This window comes from Hoplias malabaricus, chromosome 4, assembly GCF_029633855.1.
Source record: "Hoplias malabaricus isolate fHopMal1 chromosome 4, fHopMal1.hap1, whole genome shotgun sequence".
NCBI lineage: Eukaryota > Metazoa > Chordata > Actinopteri > Characiformes > Erythrinidae > Hoplias > Hoplias malabaricus.
The window spans coordinates 55,239,185-55,260,685 of record NC_089803.1 but is presented as its reverse complement, the minus strand read 5'-3'; the positions used below and the strand labels follow the sequence as shown (position 1 = coordinate 55,260,685).

General features: G+C 35.3%; 1 protein-coding gene across 3 annotated transcripts; it reads left to right on the top strand.

Annotated features, from left to right (window-relative positions):
• Positions 1–25: 25 nt before the first annotated feature.
• slc26a3.2 (solute carrier family 26 member 3, tandem duplicate 2) lies at positions 26–20,756 on the top strand. Of its 3 annotated transcripts, XM_066666848.1 has the most exons (22): positions 33–153; positions 3,648–3,739; positions 5,144–5,304; positions 7,575–7,714; positions 8,117–8,227; positions 9,744–9,910; positions 10,338–10,502; positions 11,551–11,703; positions 11,941–12,023; positions 12,128–12,275; positions 13,041–13,154; positions 14,059–14,136; positions 14,667–14,762; positions 14,950–15,056; positions 15,710–15,779; positions 16,088–16,180; positions 16,914–17,009; positions 17,859–18,086; positions 18,260–18,314; positions 18,421–18,554; positions 18,674–18,736; positions 19,178–20,756. In XM_066666848.1, the coding sequence occupies exons 3-22, from the start codon at positions 5,177–5,179 to the stop codon at positions 19,202–19,204; spliced, it is 2,256 nt and encodes a 751-aa protein (XP_066522945.1). In that variant the 5' UTR covers positions 33–153; positions 3,648–3,739; positions 5,144–5,176; the 3' UTR covers positions 19,205–20,756. The 3 variants fall into 3 exon arrangements, with proteins under 3 accessions (XP_066522947.1, XP_066522945.1, XP_066522946.1); XM_066666850.1 differs by lacking the exon at positions 3,648–3,739 and having other exon boundaries at positions 26–153; XM_066666849.1 differs by lacking the exon at positions 33–153 and having other exon boundaries at positions 1,267–3,739.
• Positions 20,757–21,501: the final 745 nt, after the last annotated feature.

Sequence of the window (21,501 nt, the reverse complement as noted above, 5' to 3'; positions counted from 1 at the left end):
ACACACACACACACACACACACACACACAAACGTACACACACACACACACACAAACGTACACACACACGTACACACACCCACCTACTTACCTTATACTCCCAAAACTTTTACATGCACTCTGTCTAACTTCACTGCCTGAACCTGCATTAGAGGTAAGTTTTTTGTTCTGTTATTTGTGCACCATATGACTTAAAATTTACATATGATTTAATATATGTAGAGTGTTTAATATGCTTAAAACTATTTAACCTTGGACCAAAATATAATTTCTCAAAGGAAAAAAGTAAGTTATTTTTTCAAATCAGTAATTGAATATATAACATTCATCTTTAGTCTAATTTTATTATTAATCATATATGATTCACATGAAAGCTGTATAAACAACTGAAAGTGTGAGGGTGTGTCTGTGTAAACTAACCAGAGGGCTGTGGCCTTGGTATGATTATGATTATTATTGCTCTAATTATGGAGCACATTGCTAAGCTCTGTAAGCACACTGTGTACAAGATTTTATCAGATTATCTTGTTTAATGATAAATGTTATAGTGCAGCAGTTATAGTCTGACTAATATTGAAAATATCCAGGCAATCCATGGGAATTACATTAATTTGAGTAAAAAGTAAAATAATTAAACATACGAGGAATCATATAAAGACGTTATGTAAGTTATGTAAACTAGATGTGTGTAATAATGAGTGTAATTTAAAATTTTGCATGAACACAAAAATCATAATTGTAATCACTCATATTTACAAATGAAAATTTCTGTTATGAAACAAAGTAGTGAGCAGTAAAATTCCCTAAGGTTAAAATGAGCTTTGTAGGATTGATAAGAATATATTAATTCTGAAAATATTTGGCCAGTGTATCTTCCATTAAGCTTCAACATGGTTAACTGTATTGATTTAACTAGCTTCTTGATTCTCTTTTGATTTTATCTGTGTTTTATCTTGTTTTATCTTATTGCTTTTTTAAGATTATGTAAGGAGATTCTGTCATATTCCACTAATTTTGTAGTTTTTTACACAATCTAAAGGCAACTTTTGGGTTCATAGGATCTATAAAAAAATGTTTTAAAAATCTTAGACAACGTTGTAATATTAGTGGCCCAATATTAAATATTTTTTTTTACCTTCAGTAATGTAGCATACTGAATTAGAATTGTCTCAACAATTTCTGAACAAGTGCTAATCACATTTTTGTTGAATATATTCTTACACCCTTAACTCTTTTTGTCCATTTGTTATTTGTCCATTTGTTCACATCTGGAATGATATCAGAGGTCTCTTCCGACACCATATATTTTTATTAAGCTATTATGTAACTGTGCAAAAGTTTACTTATATTTATAGCTGAATAATAAGTGGCAGTATAATTAACCTTTTGATAAAGAAAAATTTTGAAATACTCTATTATAAATATATACAGAATATGAAGTGTAGAGTGTGGACAGCTTATTGAGGAAAATGAGATTAAAACCATTGATTGTGAAATAAAAACGTGATTCTTGGTTAACAGTACACCTTTTAAAACTGCTTGTTGCTCAAAATAGGAATAAATCTACACTGGGACTATAATTTCCATTGAAAGAATACCTCATTCCAATAATAAGAAAGATAAAAAGAAACCTAATAAGTATTTCAGCCTGAAGCAGGCTTCATACGGGTCAGAGTAATTACAGTGCCTTTAATACCTCAAGTTACATTTACAACCCAAACCACATACCAAACAGCCAGCCATAAAAATTACTAGCGTAAGTAATCCTAATATAAAGTTATGTGGTTAAATTTCATACTGACAACAGATAAGACTACTGGCCAAATATTACAACATTATTAATACACTGCATTGTGTATAACTTAACAAACATTTGACATGATAAATCAATGAGGAAATCTTTTTTTTTTTCCTCTGCACATTTAAAATCAAGAACTGACCCAAACAAGTCTTTACAGAATTTACCAGAACAACAAAGAATAAGAAACACCTACAGGCATTTCACTACGTTCCATTAATGGTAATTTTATGCCACTGTAATTGAGCTATTTTCCAGTGCTGGTCAATTGTGTCAACTAGTAACACCAGTCAGTCATAAAATTATTACCACCTCCTTGCTATACTCACTGTCCATTCTCTCAACTCAACTGACAATACAGGAGCACTTTGTAATTCTACAATAACAGACTGTAGCCCCCCTTGCATACTTTGTTTGTCCCATTTCACCCAGTACTTCAGTGGTCAGGACCCCTCACAAAACCCCAAAATCTATATACATGTGTGTGTGTGTGTGTGTGTTTAAAAAAAAAAGAATAATAATAATAAAAAAATCATATACCAAAACAGTTCGTAACATCAAAACACTGTTTTTCATTCATGTATATACATTTACATATTTTGAACTTGTCCCTTAGTTTTGCTGTATTGTAAACATGAAAGTGTATTGTATTGCAAACATGAAGGCGCACTAGGTTAAACTGACCACTTAGCAGCATTCAGCATAGTGGTGGCTGAAGGATAGAAACTGTTCCTTTATCTGTTAGTTTTAGTGTTTATGGATCTGAAATATCTGCCAGAAGGAAGGCATTCATGTCCTGGGTGTGATGGATCCTGAAGAATTTTCTTTACTTTCCTGAGACAACAAGAACTGTGCAGTTCGTCTAGTGAAGGGAGAGGACAGCTGGCTATCCGCTGGGTGACCTTAATGACCCTGTGGGGCTCTTTCTTTGGAGCTACTGTGCAGTTGGTCCTCAGTAATGTCCTCAGCAGCTGAGTTCTCATTTCGCCAGCATCTTGCTGAACACATTAAAGGACTTGTGCTTTTTTAACAAAGCTCATCCCATTTCTCCACACAGCATCTATGTTGATCTTCCAGTCAATTTTTTGTCGAGGAAAACACCTGGATATTTTGAAAATGTCTACCAGCTCAACATTCTGACCTATGATGTCAGTTAGTCGGGTTGTGATCCCCTACCTTCTGAAGTCCACCATCTCCTTGACCTTAGAGACATTGTGGAGTAGATTGTTCCTTCTCACACCACATGATGAAACTTTTCTCAGGGTCTCTGCATTAGGCTTCCTCGCTGTCTCTGATATATACACGCACTGCAGAGTTGATAAAAACTCATGTATATGAAGAGGTCCATTGATCATTTGAGATAGTCATTTAATATTTGTATTGTCACATTTTTCATATGACATCCTCCTGTGGTTAATATTGTGCAGGACTTTAAGTCAATACATTTCTATTCAATACAATATTTCATATTAAACCACTCTGGATGATTTGTTTAAATCCTGACAACTGAACATATGTCTTTGAAACAACTATTCAAATATCCCTTTAATATCTCTAATAACTAACACTTAATTTGCAATACATACTATAGTGTGGTAACATTAAACTATATTATGTTCAAGGTGGCTTTAATTATTCTGAGCATGATTAGCCTCAATAAAAGGCTGTGTTTAAGTCAGCAAGTCATGCTTGGCCCATTATCAGGGGTTTTATCTGGAAGAACAATGGTCAAGGAGATGGAGCCCATAAAGCAGGTATTGGTCCTGTTGTTAATAATTACAGGCCTGCTATGAGATTTATGGGTGGAAATATTCTTAAAGATCACATATAACCTTAGCACTTCCTCTCAGGATGAAGCCGTAAAGAAGAAGAGACAACAGTATTACGGGGGATCTGAAACCCTAATAGATAACTACAATTCACAAGAATTCCTGAATTCCAGGTAGGAAATATATGCATATTTATTAATCAAAATATTAAAAAAATACTTTCATTAAAAAGAAATCACCAGAAAGGTGTGCATTTATAGAACAATGTATATATTACAGTTACAGTGTTCAACAGTAGATGAGAGACTTGGTTGGTGTGGTCAGTTGGGTTTAATCCTGCTCTCTTTGTGAGAGACTGGACAGATTAAATTTACAGCAGAATGTGCATAATGTTATTAAACTGCACCAGAACAGGACCATACCTTTGTTGTTCTGCCAGTTTATTGAACTGTCCTGTTCAAAAGATTCCAGGTTTAAATGGGCAGGCCTTTACTGTACACATTTTAAATCAGTACCATTAAGTAGAGCTTATGTTACCACAATTCTTTAGCAGTGCCAATATGATATGATTCATAATTATGGTAAACTCCAGCACTTTAAATTGCACCTAGTGTGGAGCTTGTGTGTATCTCAATAGAAATCATAAAACTAGATGAATGGGACCGGACACACATGAGCCTACAATAACCACCATCAGAGCCAAGTGTTAAATATTAAACATTATTATCTTGTTGATGGGGCTCCATCCAGTGTCTTTTGGGACTCTTTAGAATGTCGTTGGAGATCCAGAAATAATCATCCAATATCAGTCCCTGCCCTCTCTATTACTCTTGTGAGTGAATGCCATCAAATGCACACAGAAAAGTTTCACAAACTAGTGTAAACTTTTCCAAAAGAGGAGAAGCTGTTATTCCCGCAAATGACCTCCTTGTTGATACACTTAATGCAGAGAAAAGTCTGGAGAAACAGGTGTCAATAAACTAATAGTGTATATACTAAATATAATTATTATATAAATCTTAAATTGAAAACCTACCTAAAATTGTTAAAACTTAAAATACTTACATGTTCATATATGGAAGCTAAGCTACAAGAGTGGGCAATTTTGCAATATCACACACACACACACACACACACACAAAAACAACATATGCTTATATAGATATCCACCTTTTCAGCTTACAGCACCTTAGCCAATATATTTATGTTAAACTGATGTTTGGATGAAGCCTATAGACAAAAAAATCAGAACAGGACTATGATGATCACAACTACACAAATTTAATAAGTAGATCGAATGGAAAATATGGAAGGCTATATATTACACAAACTTATTTTTAGGTTTTCAGGGTTTTATTATAAACATATCATTTTCCAAAGATTGTTTTTTTTTGAAGGGTGTACAGATACTATTTTGCATTTTGAAAGTCTTGGTTAACAATTGTGATTTTTTAATTGCTGATTAATTATCATTCTGAATAAAAAATTATGACAGCTCTGTACAGTTCAAAAGTACAGACTTTATAAGCAGTTGTGTTCTATGGCTGTCCAGTAATATATGTACTTTTCCAATACAGGTCTGCAAAGGATTTAAAAGACAAGACCCAATAATGGCAACTTCGGCAGACAAGTATATAGTCAGCAGACCACTGTATTCAGAGGACGGTTTCTTAGAAGTGCATGAGAAAGTGCATCGAAGACACAAATCTACACTGGATCATGTCATACAATTTTTCATGTAAGTCAAGGGTTCTTTAGTAAAGAAGGTGGTTCTTTATAGAACTAGCTACACCCCATTTCCAGTGATCTCAGTAATATGAAAGTGTCATTTAGGTGTTCAGGATTCTGTATAGTACCTTTTCATTTACTAAAGGACATTTAAAGATTATTTTTACATTTTTAAGTGTGTAGTTTATGTATATACAAAATACATGCAAATACATTTAAGTTATATTTAAAGCATTCAAAGATCACTATTAAGTAATGCACTAATAAAACATTTTGGTATATTTTTGGGGTGGCATACTTAATCTGAATACAACAAAGATTAATTTAAATATTAGTGCAATGTAGTTTATTTATATTAATTACACTGAGGTACTACTGTATAAATGTACTTGTATTTATTACATTATATACACTTATATTTAGTACAAAAAAACAATAATTTGTTTGAAATATACTTACTAATATTAAAATACAGTTCCAGTACAATGAAATATGCTTACTTATTACCTGAGCATCCTGTGTGGCTGAACATAGGTACAACAGTGGTACCATGCCTGGCAATGTGCCAACTAACAGACCCCTCAATGCGTCACTGTCCATTAGTGAGAAGATCAGTATGTGGTTTGTGTTTGCACTTGAGGTGAACACATTTACAGCAATTCTGCTGTATCTCTCAAGATCTGACTGATCAACAAAGGACAAGTTCACGTGTCGGCTTGGGCAACAGGGGGAGAGTGCACCCACTTCACATTTTATGTTTGGCAGGTAGGCTGGATGACTAGACACACTGCCGGCAATAAAAAGTGATTTATTTATTTGCTGCCTCACACTGATAGGACAAGTGCGGTACAAAAGGCACAAGCACATGGCCAACCTTAACTGGCAAAATAAACTACTGACAAAGAGCAAACTGTTAAGCCCAGAAGATACAGACAGGTCCTGAATCAAACAGAGCATTTTCTGTGGTACAATAATGATATTTTTTTAAGTTCAGAATTCATATCCTAGAGTTTAGCAGAGAACAGTTTATCTTTAGCCCTAAGTGGACTATTTCCTGGCTGGGAACAAAATAATTCTGGGTGCAATTCATATCGATGTTTAAAGCTGGAGAGATAATAGAACATCCAACTCTCACTCCATTCATAAGCCTCTTGCCTGTAGCCAAACCTTAGGTACTTTCTGAATGTGTACATATTAAACTGTTTTTTTTTTCAGTACAAGTATATTTAGTATATTTTGGGGAGTGAGCACCCTGGAAAGCAGGGACCCTGTATTCACCTGGTAATTTTTCCATATTCTAGCTCTGCACACAGTAAGCACACAGTAGGGTGGTTGCAAAAATATTCTATAGGCAGTTAAAATCTCCATCTTGCCAAAGAGGGAGAGATGAGTGTTGGTAAAAAACAACACTCTCCTGATTGTGTTCAAGTGATAAGCTACTGATAATACCACATTCAGAGGACCAGAACAACCTAAAACCTCCAAACCACAAACTTACAGCTTTGTGTAGCCAGTACAGGAGTAAGGTGTGGAGAAACCATTGTTATACATTGTACCACATCATTTCTGTCATGCATGTTGGCAGAACGAAGAAAATGCCACCATGCCTGGAGGGATGGTGGACAATTTGTTCCCATTAAACAGATCATGCTCCACTGCTCTTGGACATTTTCCACTGCTAGCTGGCTCAACACAGCATGGAACGTAGTAGAGGAGTTAGCTCATCTTCAGGCATTACTAAGGGCTAACTCTCCTTGATGTGTTAGACAGCAGGGTTAGCTCACCTAGGTGGATTAGCTAGCAAGGGTAATTTGCAGTGTCTTGTTAGCTGATGAGGGTAGCTCAACTTGATGCATTAGATTAGATGCATTAGTTTTTCACAGCCCTGGTTTTGAGGCACCCTGCCCTGCACATTTATTGCTTTCTCTGCTGTGTGTCCCCCACATAGAGGAGGCCATTTTAAGTAGATTAAGAACAAAATCAATATCCAGATTACAGGCCATGATCAAGAAGAAGCTCTTACACAAAGATGAATGAACTATTCTGAACATCTGATACTGGATCTAGGCTGCTATGCATCTGTATATAGCCTGTTGCTTAACAAGAAGATGAATAATTGTTGAAAAAGACTGGTGGCTTCTTTAAATAAATTGTGTTTTATCTTGACAATAAATTTAAATGTGTAATAGGAACAGTCAGTTTTACAGGTTGATTATAAGAATACTGACTGCAGTTTTGATATTCAGTGTATTTCTGTATATTTTTGTGTGTGTGATACAGGAGTGATTCTAAACGTGTAAAGAATGCAGCCCTGTCTCTACTACCCTTCATCAGCTGGATGAAAATATACAGAATTAAAGAATGGCTGTTAGGTGATATCGTGTCTGGAATCAGCACTGGACTAGTGGCAATACTACAAGGTAAAACAAAAAATCTAAAATTCACAAAACATTAAACTGACTGGTGTTTTATATATATATATATATATATATATATATATATATAAAGAAATCAGTACGTTTAAAGTGGAAGTGGATTCAACATGAATTCCACAGAAACTTAACAAAATGTTGAACACTTTATTACGACTTAAAAAGTTTACATTTATATCAATAAATATTACATTTCAAAGTGAAATCTGATAGTAGGCCTGCATCTTTATGGGCTGCACTTAATTGCTACTCAGATTAGATTAAAGTGTCAAGATTTTGTAGACTCAACAACCAGCCAGAAGGAGGTTATTTTGATCAGATTTCTGTGAAAGTCATGTTAAGATATTTTAAGACAAAGAATTTGACATGCTTTGTTGTTTGTTGTGGCAGGGTTAGCGTACAGTTTGCTAGCATCTCTCCCTGCCTGGTATGGATTATATGCAGCATTTTTCCCTGTGATCATTTACTTTTTCCTGGGCACATCTCGACACATATCTGTGGGTGAGTTACAAGCTCCTTTTCACAATATCAATGTGCTAAAGAGGATTTCTAAATATCCATGTGAATAAGTTATTCTCTCCAATAACTGTCCCTCATATTATTACACAACCACTATAGTGACATTTAATGGCCTGGATGTATACACATATACAATATGGCCACTTTGATGTTGTAGACTGATATCTCAGAGTTGCTGTTGTGGCAGTAATTATACAACCTACAGATAAGATTTGCCTAATACAACAACAACATAATAATTAGCAAGCAATAAAAAGACTGCTTGCAAAACAAAAGGTACACCCAATGATTCAAATTCAGGCTGAGCCAAGGGCCATTCAATGACAACTCTAGATAAACTCAGCAGGCAAAAACGATTGTTCTGACATTACTGTACATGGAGAGATTTTTTGTTACTCAATTCATAGTTGAGTCTAATACATTAAGTGAATAAATTAATGCATGAATTAATGAATGAACAAACAAATCAATAAATACATTTTTAAAAGGAATCGTTTAACATTCCAAAGCTTAGTTACTTGCGTGGACAAAAGTTTGTGGGCACGTGCTCATTCAACATATGAATTGGTAGTTTGTCAGCCTTTACTGTAGATACAGCCTAAACTTTTCTCAGAAGCCTTGGGTGTGTGTGTGTGTGGGGGGGGGGGGGGGGGGGGGGTTTCAGCATTTATTTATTTATTTATTTGTTTGTTTGTTTATTTATTTATTTATTCACCCTAATGCAGAATTCACTATTAAGAAAGGTTACTTAAAACATTTTGGACATACACAAATCAGTCATATCATTATGGCCACCTGGTTTTCTACACTCAATCTATTTTCTCAGCTCCACTGACCAAACAGCACTTGTGTAGTTTTGCAGACGGACACTAGTCCATCTGTTGCTCTGTTGTTTGCTCCCTTTCATCCTGTTCTTCTGTGGGCAGGACCCCAACAAGACCAACATAAAGCATCAAAAGTGGATCATTCTCAGCACCGCAGTGATATTGACCTGGTTGTAGTGTGTTGTTGTGGTACAAAGGGATCAGACACAGCAGTGCTGCTGGAGTTTTAAAACCCCTCAATGTCACTGGACTAAAAATAGTTCACCTACCAAAATTTTTGAGCCAAAAGCATCCTGTGACCACTGATGAAGACAATTAACACAGAGGATCATCAACACAAACTGTGCAGCAACAGATGAGCTACTGTCCCAGATTTTAAATTTACACATTGGACCAATAAGGTAGGTGTGTTTAACAGAGTGGACAGTGAGTGGACACAGTTTAACAACCGTAGAGACATTGCTGTGTCTGATAGAAAGTGACTATAGAAACAGGGAGGTGGTCATAAGGATGTGGTTATAAAAATAAGAGAATAAATGCTGATAACTTTAGTATCATGTAGTATAATTTCTCATAAATACATATTACATATTAGTTGCATAGTAGTACTAATTAGTAATACAGTGGATTGTAAAGGGTTTATTGCTGCTGTCTTCTGCTTGAATCTACTCCAGGAGCTTTCCCTGTTCTGAGTCTGATGGTAGGATCAGTAGTGACCCGACTGGTCCCTGATGAAGGTCTCATTCCGCCGGTAAACATCACAGGCTTCGAGGGGCTGACTATTGGTGAGCAAAGAGCCATAGTGTCTGCCTCTCTGACCTTCCTTGTGGGCATTTTCCAGGTGTGCACATTACATAAACTGAACAAACAATACACTGAAAAATATATATGATAATAATAAATAAATAAATAAATAAATAAATAAATGAATAAAAGGGGAAAAATCTATTCACAATAATGTTTTTATTAGATTATGAGTAAAAATGCTATAAAATTTTTCAGATTATTTTTAGGCATTTTTGTTTGTTTTCAGTGATGTTAGCTAAAGAAAATGGCATTATTTGGTGCATTTTTTTAAAAAAAAGCTGAAATGATCCACATTATTTATTAAATAAATAAATAAATTTTCAGGATAAAATTTGCATTGTATGTAATGGACTCAGTGTGTTTAGATAAAATGTCCTAAATTTACATTCAGTGATACCACAATTTTCTGTTTATATTACATTTTGCTCAACTTACTGTGTTAACTCTGTTGTCTCTCTTAGCTGGCTATGGGGCTGCTGCAGGTAGGCTTCATAGCTATTTACCTGTCTGATACTTTAGTGTCTGGATTCACCACCGCCGCTGCAGTCCACATCCTGGTCTCACAGCTCAAATTTGTGTTGGGGCTTCAGGTCCCAGGCTTTACTGGCCCATTCGCCATTATTAATGTAAGTTTAATTTAGCTACACTTCCACTAAAAGTTTGAAATTACTATTTTTTTATATAAAAGTAGTTTGGTTGAAGCTAATTGAATAAAAGTATTCTCAAATTTTGCAGGTTTAAAACAATTACAGCTATAAATATCCGTAAATAATATATTTATATGATTTAAATAAGCAGATATTTACAAGGAATGCATCATATCATTCATTCATTCATTATCTGTAACCGCTTATCCAATTCAGGGTCGCGGTGGGTCCAGAGCCTACCTGGAATCATTGGGCGCAAGGCGGGAATACACCCTGGAGGGGGCACCAGTCCTTCACAGGGCAACGCAGACACACACACACATTCGGACACTTTTTGAGTCGCCAATCCACCTACCAATGTGTGTTTTTGGACTGTGGGAGGAAATCGGAGCACCCGGAGGAAACCCACGCGGACAACACACCACACTCCTCACAGACATTCAACCGGAGTGGGAATCGAACCCACAACCTCCAGGTCCCAGGAGCTGTGTGACTGCGACACTACCTGTTGCGCCACCGTGCCGCAGAATGCATCATATCTCAGAATTTAAATCCTCAGTCTTAACCAAAGTGATATATAGCATCTCTGACACTGCCTTCTAGTTTTATGATTACAGTGTTGCTGAACTATTTTGCTTCCTAGCCCTTCTTAGTGTTCTTTTGTGTGTCTACTTTGTAATAGGATTCCATTTCCAGCTTGAGCAGAAATATCACACAAAACTAATAGAAGTCATCGAGTAACACGCCAGTGGTGCACTACCTCTGTAACATGATTAAAACGGATAAGTCTCTATATAAATATGTCTGCCAAATGCCATAAATTTAATTGTAGATTTAGGATCTTCCTTGTATCTGAGCTCGTTTCTTTTTTATCTCTCACTATCTCGTATAAACACAATGGAGGTCATGACAAATTGCAGTTATCTTATCTTGGTTCAGCACTAAAGCAGCAAAATCAGATGATGTTTGCGTCAAAATGGCAGTGCTAATATTGTAACACCACATTCTTCATTGTTTTAACTTTTAGATTCTACAGAGGGTCTTTTCCCAGATCTCCTCGACAAACCTTCATGACCTTGTCACCGCTATTGTGGTGATGGTGGTGGTGTTCATTGTGAAGGAGCTCAATGAGAGATTCAGATCTAAGCTTCCAGTTCCCATCCCCATAGAAGTGATCATGGTGAGTGTGGGTGGTGAAGTGTTACACATCCAAACCTCTGTAATTGTCTGCTGCTGATTTATAATCGATGGATTCTGCATTCTGAATAAATCAGTGATAGAACACCTGCTTAATGAATGATAGGAGGTTTATTATTTTCACTTGGAAAATTATTTCACTTCATCACTGCTGTCTAATACACCTTTATGCCTAACAAAACCCACTGGATGACTCTCTGCCTTAATATTTGTCTCACAGACAATCATAGCATGTGGAGTTTCCTACGCATTCAATTTTAAGGAGAATCACAATGTGGACGTTGTAGGAAAAATACCAAATACGTAAGTCAGACGATCCTAAAAGTATGACACCCTCATGTCATCAGTATACTGTATATGCAATGACTAAAGATGAATAAAATAACCATATCTTCCCTTTTCATTAGATTTGAGGCTCCAGTCGCTCCCAATCTTCAGATCTTTCAGGAGACAGCCATGGATGCTTTTCCTATTGCAATAGTGGGCTTTGCTGTTGCATTCGCAGTTGCCAAAGTCTATGCTGTCAAACATGACTATGTTATTGATGGAAACCAGGTGAGCTCGTCTGCCTCATGAAGAGTTTCCTTCCAAAATGAAGCTCTCTGTCTGACATATTTATTACAGTTTATATGTAGTGAAAAACAAATATTTATTGTAATACAGTTGGTGTAAATAAAGGTTCTCATACATCAGATAGGGTCTATTTATCTTTGTTTATTAAATGAAGGCATTTGATGGAAACTAAGCTGCAAATATTCGATTATGAGTGCAACATTGTTGAAATGTCACAACCCTTATGTGACAGCATTTGGCATAATGAAGTGACTAAGAGTGTTGCTACTGCAGACAGTCTAAATCAGAGCTCTAGGAGCAAACATTCCTTGCCAGGGCCCTACAGAGTATAGGTCATGTAGAAATAGTACAGATGATTGAAACGAAACATCAAAACATCATCTTATCTTGTCACTTGTGTTTAAAATCCCATCCCCATAGCAGTTACATAGCATAATTAAAACTTGATTCTCATTTGTTTCTATTGTTTATGTATAAGTACACCTGCATAGTGGAACTTACACCTGGAAATCCCTGGCTACCTCCATTAGTTTAGTATTTTCTTTTTCCATTATGTTTTGAAAAATGGAGACCAGTACTCCACTTAGGATACAGCTAAATCTGTTTTCACATTATTGTATTGCCAAAATGACCATATGTAAATACTTTACAATACATTTTATGAAAATCTGCAGAAAATCTGCAGATAAAATTATAATTTTCCATCTCCATAGAAATAAATGTTATTGCATAAATATGTCTCCACAGGAGCTCATAGCTTTTGGGGCAAGTAACATTTTTGGTGGAGCCTTCAAATCACTGGCAGCCAGCACAGCTCTGTCCAGGAGCGCAGTACAAGAGAGCACAGGGGGGAAAACACAGGTAAAATCCTTCATAAAGAATAAATATAACTTCACATACTGCTACGTTCTGTGAATGTGAGTACATTATTAAAGAACACTGCATTATTATTTTAAAAAGAAAGTACCGTATATAAATAAAGATCCTGCTCTTTACATGAACAGATGTTCTCAAACTACATTTAGGATGCTCACATGAAATCTCTATATTGCCCTTTGGGGTTGTGAAGGAAATTACATTTTTCAAAGTTTTAATTCATTGTAACACAATTCATTATTGTGCAATAAAATGTATCAGTGTTGAAATAGTCCTAAACGTTAATCTGAAATACAAAAATAAACAGTAAGGTAAAAAATTTGGGTTGTCAATACATTCACAATTGACTGACTGTTAAACCCAAAAAATTTGAACCCCTGCCTTACTCTAACTACTTTGATACTCTAACTACCCAAAGTAACATTTAACTTATAGTTATGACAGTATGAATAACATTTTGCATTTTTAACAACCAAAACATAATTTAAAGAAGAACTCAGTTTATAAAGAACACTAAAGTATGTGAAAGTTTACATCTTTAAAAGAGTATTCATTTGTACAACTAGGTTCTTTGGGAACTAAGATGGATGTTCTGTGGCATAAAATGCCCATTGAGTGCCCTGTTTAAAAATAAATAAATAAATAAATAGTTTTACAAACACACAATCATTGCCCTCTAGTGTTCAAGTGATACAAATCATGCGTGTCAATAACCGCCTATAAAAAGTGGGTGGCCTACTTCAAAAAGACAAAGTTAACAAACAAAGTTAAATGATGTGCATTTTGCACATTCTTTGTTTCACAATCCCTCCTTGAACCCTTTTTATATCATACCCTATAAAAACGTAACCAGATGAAAGAGTTGAATTAAAGTGCTGTAATTTTCCAGATTGCAGGTGCTCTGTCTGCCATTATTGTCCTGGCGGTGACCTTGGCCATAGGCTTCTTGTTAGAGCCTCTGCCGAAGGTGAGGTTCAAACATTTACTACTTTACTGTGCCTTAGAGACTTGGCTGAAATATTGGTTTGTATTTACCGAGGCTAATTACACTTACTTCCAAGTATAATAACATCATATAAATGAATTTGTATCTTATTATTTTCAAACTAAGTGTTTTTGCTTTCTAGTCATGTACATTATTCAGAAAAGTACATAGCATTACTTTACAATAACCTCAGAGACAGCATCTGCTCTGCTTAGTGATTGGTCTGACTTTTGTCAGATTTACTTTTTTGTATTATATAAAAAGTATAAAATATAATGTGTTCTCCAACTGAGTGCCCAAGTTTCCTTCCACAGACCAAAATATGAACTTAGGCCACTTCTGCATAGTCTGAGATGTAGATGCATAGACTGAGCCTGTGTTTAAAAGAGTTTTTTTTTTTGAAGTAGAAAATATAGCATTCGTCATTAAGCATTATGTAAATTATGTACATTATTATTATTATTATGTAAAATATGCTCATTGTAAATCTGTAGTGTGTACTGTATTTACAGTCAGTGCTAGGTGCAGTGGTAATAGTGAATCTGAAGGGGATGCTGATGCAGGTGTGTGAAGTACCATACCTGTGGAGGAAGGATCGACCTGACTGTGTAAGAGTCACTTCATGTTTTCTTCCTCATGTCAGCACACACCTAACAAAAGTGGCTAATCAAACACTTACCTATTTACAATTTCCTTAATGACAGAACTGTTAACAGTGAATAATAAATATATGATTCATAGCACTGTACTGGAAGGAAATGTTGTTAGAAATATCTGCCCATTCTCCCCATACAGTTTGTCTGGATATTGACCTGTGTGGCCTCCATTTTCCTGGGGCTGGATCTGGGTCTGGCTGTGGGACTTGGAGTTGAGCTTATAGTCGTTGTCTTCCGCACTCAGTTGTAAGTATAAATAAAATGCATTTCCAAGAATGAGAATGAAAGTGTGAATAGTTTTATCTGTGTAAATGTAAAGTTTTTAAACATAACTAGCAAAGTACTCATTACATTTCAGCAAGTATATTATACTTCTGCTGGTTTCAGGTTTAAAGAGACTGTAAAATGAAAAAAAATAAAATAAAATTTAAAAACAGACACTTTTGTGGTACTGTTTACACCTGTTATGAGTTGACCAAGGATGTGGGTCCAGGAGAGCACAGCTATCTTGACTTTTTCTCCCTCTATCATGCAGCAAGACAATAGCATGGGTATCTATTAGCTAAATTAAAAAAACATAGGACAGTTACTGTTCTCCTTAAAGCATGTTGACATCTTTAGTGACACTGCAGTTTATAAAGAACGGTTGAAAATATGCAGAGGCTGGTTTCACTTCTTGGAGAACATGTGCTAGCCCTCACCATTAAACCTCGGAAACACTGTGCATTTAGAGAGTCATAATTAGAGGTGGGATTGGCAATGACTAAACTGGGGAGAAAAAGTGGTCTTAGGAGTTATAGAATAAAAAACACGATGTGTAATATGCCCCCCTTAATACTGACATACCTGTAAATGTGATTTTGGTTCAGTTCTTAAAAGAGATGTCCTCTGTTCCCCAGCCCACGTTGCTCTGTCCTGGCAAACTTCACTGGCACAGACATTTACAGAGACCGCAAAGACTACATCAATGTGAGTTAATAATTATTAAAGTGTTTTCGGTTTTGTAAGGCAACAAAAACTCCCCTTAAACCTGAAAAGGTGTGTCAGTCACAAAATAGTTCCTTATAATACTCAATATCATTTCAGTGTTCTCCACAGCCTGAAATCTCCATTACTTGTAAATAAACTTTTGACATTATTAATATGAATGTCATAGATACATGAATTTAAGCTGAAAATTGTATAAACACAAATAGATTTATTTTTTTGAGAAATATGTGTTCTCTTATCTATGTAAGGAAACTGCATTCTATTTTCTTATTCTAAACTTTATACAGCTATATGAACCAGAAGGAGTGAAGATATTCAGAATGCCATCACCAATCTTCTTTGCAAATATTGATTTCTTCAGAGGAAAACTGATTGATGCTGTAAGTAATGTTTATCCACCTTAAGAAAACTCTCACACACTCAAAAATACCTTCTTTCAGGTTTTTTTTTTATTAAAGGCAAAAGTTAATAACATATAGAAATACTACATTTTTTCCATAGACTGTAGGAGCATCCATTGTGAATAGCGACATTCAATTGTGCACACATAAGAACTGTAATATAATATGACAGCAAGAAACAAAAACTAACCAACAAGATCTGAACTTGCCAGAGTGCTACAGACTAAGAAACCAGGAAAACAAAAAATAAAAAACACTCAAAAAATTCAAACATTGTGCAAGAGGGAATATGTGCAAAGCATGATTTTAAAAAAAAGCACAAAAGGCATTGTATAACCATGGACTGGATAAAAATTTAATGAATTAATTAATGACTAATGCATTTAACAATATGTTTGTAACAATAAATTATTTTGTGTATATATAAATACATTGTGTAAGTTAAAATAATACAAACAGTGAGCTTTGCCTGTTCCTGTCAGACTGGGTTTATGTGTGCCTCTTCTCTTTAACTGATGCACAGTATATAATGTCATACCTAACACCAACCTTAACTTTTCCATTAGCTGGGATTAGTTTTAAGATTTATGCTACAACACTTGCAGCTTTCCCAGATATGCAATACATGCTGAAAAAGTTAATGGACAGCCCTTGATGGTTGCTTCTTTTTCAACTGAAATGCCAGTTGCTATTAACACTTTTTTTTTTGCAGGTGGGTTTCAATCCTTTAAGAATCCTGAGGAAAAGAAACAAAGCCTTGAGGAAAATTAGGAAACTCATAAAGAATGGGGAATTGCCTTTCACCACAGTAAGTCTAGCAAACAGCGAAAGCAGGGTATTGCCCTCTGAACTTGAACCTTGTGTCTCTCAGGCAAATTCCTCTTATCGGTCATGCTTATTTAACATTAAATTTCAATGCCTAAATAGACTGGCAGGTCAGAAGGTTTTACTAAAAACATGTTCCCATTTCTGTGTTGGGTTCCACTGAGCTTCAGAAGTGATATTTACAAAAAGAGATTAATTTTCCATTTCACAGAATGGTGAAATGAATTTGGCATTCTCATGTCCTTTGGCCCTTACATTCAAAATGTTCCTGCTTTGACTTCAGGCATGGCATGAAATATTACAATTCCTGTTTAGCAGTTAACTTTATATAGCTGCTTTTCATGTGGCAAAGGGCATATAAACACTATACTACACCAGTAAGAAATACTGGGCAAGATTACTAATGTTACATTCAGTCCATAAGGGGTTTGCTGTGTTCTCCCCTTGTTCACCCGAGTTTCCTCTGGGTGTTCCAGTTTCCTCCCATGGTCCAAAAACACACATTGGTAGGTGGATTGGTGACTCAAAAGTGCCCATAGGTCTGAGTGTGTGAGTGAATGTGTCAGTGTGTGTCACCCTGCAATGGACTGGTGCCCCCTCCTGGGTGTGTTCCATCTTTGCATTCAGTGATTCTGGATACCCACAGTGACCCTGAACTGGTAAGAGGTTGCAGTCAACAAATTAATAAAATATTCATCTACACCTGTAAGAGGATTCACTTATAAGCCAATTTGGATAATAGCCCTAAAATTGGTTAAAAATTTGTTACAAACCCCTTTTTGAGAGATTGAAAATGCCTTTTATTGAGTATTCACCATTACTTTATCCACAGAAAACTTCAAATGACACAAGCTATTTTCATACTGAGGACTCAGAAGATGACGGCAATATGGAAGACCTGGATCAACCAGTAGATTTCTCAGATCTTCCCATTCAGGTGAACTGGAGATCTGAACTTCCTGCCAACATCACTGTTCCTCCAGTGGACATCCACAGCCTTGTGCTGGATTTCTCTGCTGTCTCCTTCATCGATATATCAGCGATGAAAGGGCTTAAAACGGTAGGCCTATGGGTTTAATGCATGCTGTTAAATTAAAACAGGACAGAACAGAGCAATCTATCATACCATAACACCGTCATACTAGACTGCTGACTAATTTAAATATTTCCCTTTCAACTGCATGGTCAGTATGCAAGAAAAGCTTTGTTAATATTGCATAATATCATTTACAGGCTCTGAAAGAGTTCATCCGTGTTGATGTTGCAGTCTACATTGTGGCCTGTGATCGTAAGTGTAAATTCTTATCATGACATCTGACCTGCCACAATCAGGTCACAAATGTGATAAAAGTGTAAACTTTGTCTCCTGCTAACCTTTGAGATGTCATTTTCAGCATATATCATTGAGAAACTGAAAAGCTGCAGGTTTTTTGATGATGAAATTAGGACCTCCATCTTCTTTCTGACACTCCATGATGCAATGCTCCATATCCTTGAAGTGAATCCACCTCTTAGTGTGTGCGAAAAGGTACAAGGATATTTTTGTATTGTTTCAACTGTTTGCAATGCAACAAAATTAAAACTACTGTATTCAAATGTACTCTTTTCTTTATATACTGAAGTATTTCCTGATCTGTGCCTCTATAGGTCTACAACAAACATGGCAATCTGCTGAATGGAAATAGCAGTTTGCGTAGCAGAGATATACATGTGAGTGAACTCAATGTTTACACAAAGTCAGACCAACAATCTTTTGTTTAATTTATTGTCATGAGACTGGTTTAAAGCTAATCTTTAGCTTGCATATGGAAAAGAAAAGTTAAGATTATACTTTTTCAAAATCACATAAAATTATATATTTAGCAATCAGGCAAGCCCTTTTGATTGGAAATGATGTAAACAAATGGTGATTTCTGAATTTTGACTTATACCTCACTGTGTCAGTATGCAATAAATTATTTATCCTAATCTATATCACTAGATTTGGATAATCTATCCAGTTACTACCTCAAAAACATTATATAGCTTAGATATATAGGCAGCGATTGGATAGATAATCTGTTAATAATGTTTCTGAGGCTTAGAAATGTAACCTAATGCCACATTATCATTCAGGGACATGACAAATACAATATTCTTTTTTTATTACAGAACCAGAGGCCAGAGACAAGGTTTTAAATAACAAGAACATCAACAACTGAAATTAATTACTTAATTATTTACGTGTTATTTCTTTCTATTGGTTTAATAATTTATACATTTGAAATGTATGATATGAAATGGAATTGAGAAGCGTAGTTTGCATACAAGAAGAGAGTCAAGAAGTAGTTAAAAGTTTAATCAGATTAATCATATTTATTCTGTCTCTAGATCAATGAACAAGAAAAGGTGGATGCTTTGTTTTTTTATAGGTAAACCTCTGTGTCTGTTTGTTTGTGTAGATTTTGTAGTTTTGTGTTAGTTTGTTCATTGTGTTTTGTGTGAACCATTGCTATTTATAATAAATTAACCTTCAACATTCCCATCTGAAATTATGTTTCCTTTTGGACATGAAATGTGATTATGAAATGTTGTCATGTTTTTGCCACTGCCATAGAAATGGAAAGCCTGATCATATTACACAAGGAAATCTATTGCCAGTTGATAAGGAAACTCTGGGGAAAAATGCTTTGCTCTGAGAATTTTCCCTCATACTTTAGTGAGTTCAGGTACTGATATTCGACAATTAGTTAACTCAGGTGTTGAATGTAGATTTATCTCTCCATAAAACACAGTTCCTTTACTCAACAGTCTCAGACTTGTTGTTTTTATATCCCTCTTGTCACCGAGCCTTGGTTATTTTAGACTTTTATATTGCTTCTCCATAGTGTTCCTTACTACTTGCCAAAGATATTCTATGGAATTCCACAAGTTGTGTATGTGCAACTGAATCTTTAAAAAATGAGCACACTTTAAATTATTGCCAAATTTACTAATTAGAAGGGTTGTTTAGATGTAGATACACTTTTAAATTTGCAATGGAATTCAATTCAATTCAGGCCTGGAATTTGACAAAATTACATATAGAGTAATCAGTGGATTGGGATCACCTACCTTGTGTCTGCACTCATTGCTCATTTTATAATCTCCACTGAGCATACAGGAGCACTTGCCTGCATTAATTCACTTTGAGAATTATCCATCATCCAAATCATACCTGCTCTGTGGTGATCCAGTGGGGATTCTGACCATTGAAGAACAGGTTAAAAGGTGGATAATAAAATATGGACACATGGACTACAATCTGTAAATGTAGAATGACAAAGTGCTCTTGTAAGGTCAGTAGAGCTGATAAAATAGACAGTGAGTGTACATACAAGGCATGTGTTCCTAATCTAGTGATCCTTCAGTGTATTTTGTTTTTTGCCTGCATTAATTTATTGTTTTTCTCATCACTTTTTTGATGGGAACTTAAGGTCTGTTACCTTAAATCATTTACTAGTGTGTCTTTTATGAACTGGACTTAAAAAAAATAGCTCCATAAATAATTAAAGATAAACAATTTCCTTATTTCCCTACTTAATTTTACACTAGAGCTTAATTCTCTGCTGTAACAATGTACTAAATAAAATGATTAATAAAGAGAAGCAAGACAAAACAAAAGAATAACTTAAAATAAACCCCATTTCTGGGAAAGTTTATATTATAATTATTTTTATTTTTGGAAATATAATGAAAACAAAGTTTCTGGATTGTTACTTCCCTTCAACCTTTATTTAACGGACAAAAAATACCATTTGGGAACTAAGGATAAATTGTTGATGTATTTGTTGATAAAAATAAAAGTTTTGTAAGTGAAAATGTTGTCCTTTCTTGCCTGATGCAAAATGTATTTAGTCAAATATCTGTGGTCGCTGTTACCTCTTCATTATGGACAAAAGGAGACAAATCTGTACTGCAGACAGAACAGTCAAGTACATGCACACTGTATCGATGAAGCCACGGTGTGATATCACATGGGGAATGAGGCCTGACATCAAAAACTGATAACAGTCTAGATATTACCTTTTGTGTTTGGCACAAAGAAATAGATGTGTATGAATAGAATAGTCATAGTCACAAAAACAAACTGAAACTTGAGCCCATGTATCAACTTTGGGACTGTCAAGTCAACTCAAATTTATTTGTACAGTGCTTTTTACAACCTGACGGTGTAACAAATCAGATATTGAGAATTTAAAAATGCACTGGCAATTCGGCATAGAATTGATATATGTGTTTCAGGTTGCATTTCTTGATACAGTGATGGAATACAGTAGATGATGAAGGGTTTTTGAAGTTCTCCGGAGTTCATGTGGATCAGTTTCTCATGTATTGCCCTATGAGCGCTTGAAGATTGCACACATTCAACAGTGGTTTCTTGCCTTGTGCTACACTTACTGATATTTCCCTGGATTTCCTTGATGTTTCAAAGTATTACTACAGTAAGTGTTAAC

What these genes read in the sequence shown, in the direction of transcription:
- slc26a3.2 (XM_066666850.1), top strand. Translation starts at nt 5,177, where the DNA reads ATGGCAACTTCGGCAGACAAGTATATAGTCAGCAGACCACTGTATTCA. An exon ending in ATCTCGACACATATCTGTGG is followed by an intron (nt 8,228 to 9,743) that starts GTGAGTTACAAG and finishes AATCTACTCCAG; the next exon opens with GAGCTTTCCCTGTTCTGAGT. An exon ending in TCCCCATAGAAGTGATCATG is followed by an intron (nt 11,704 to 11,940) that starts GTGAGTGTGGGT and finishes TTTGTCTCACAG; the next exon opens with ACAATCATAGCATGTGGAGT.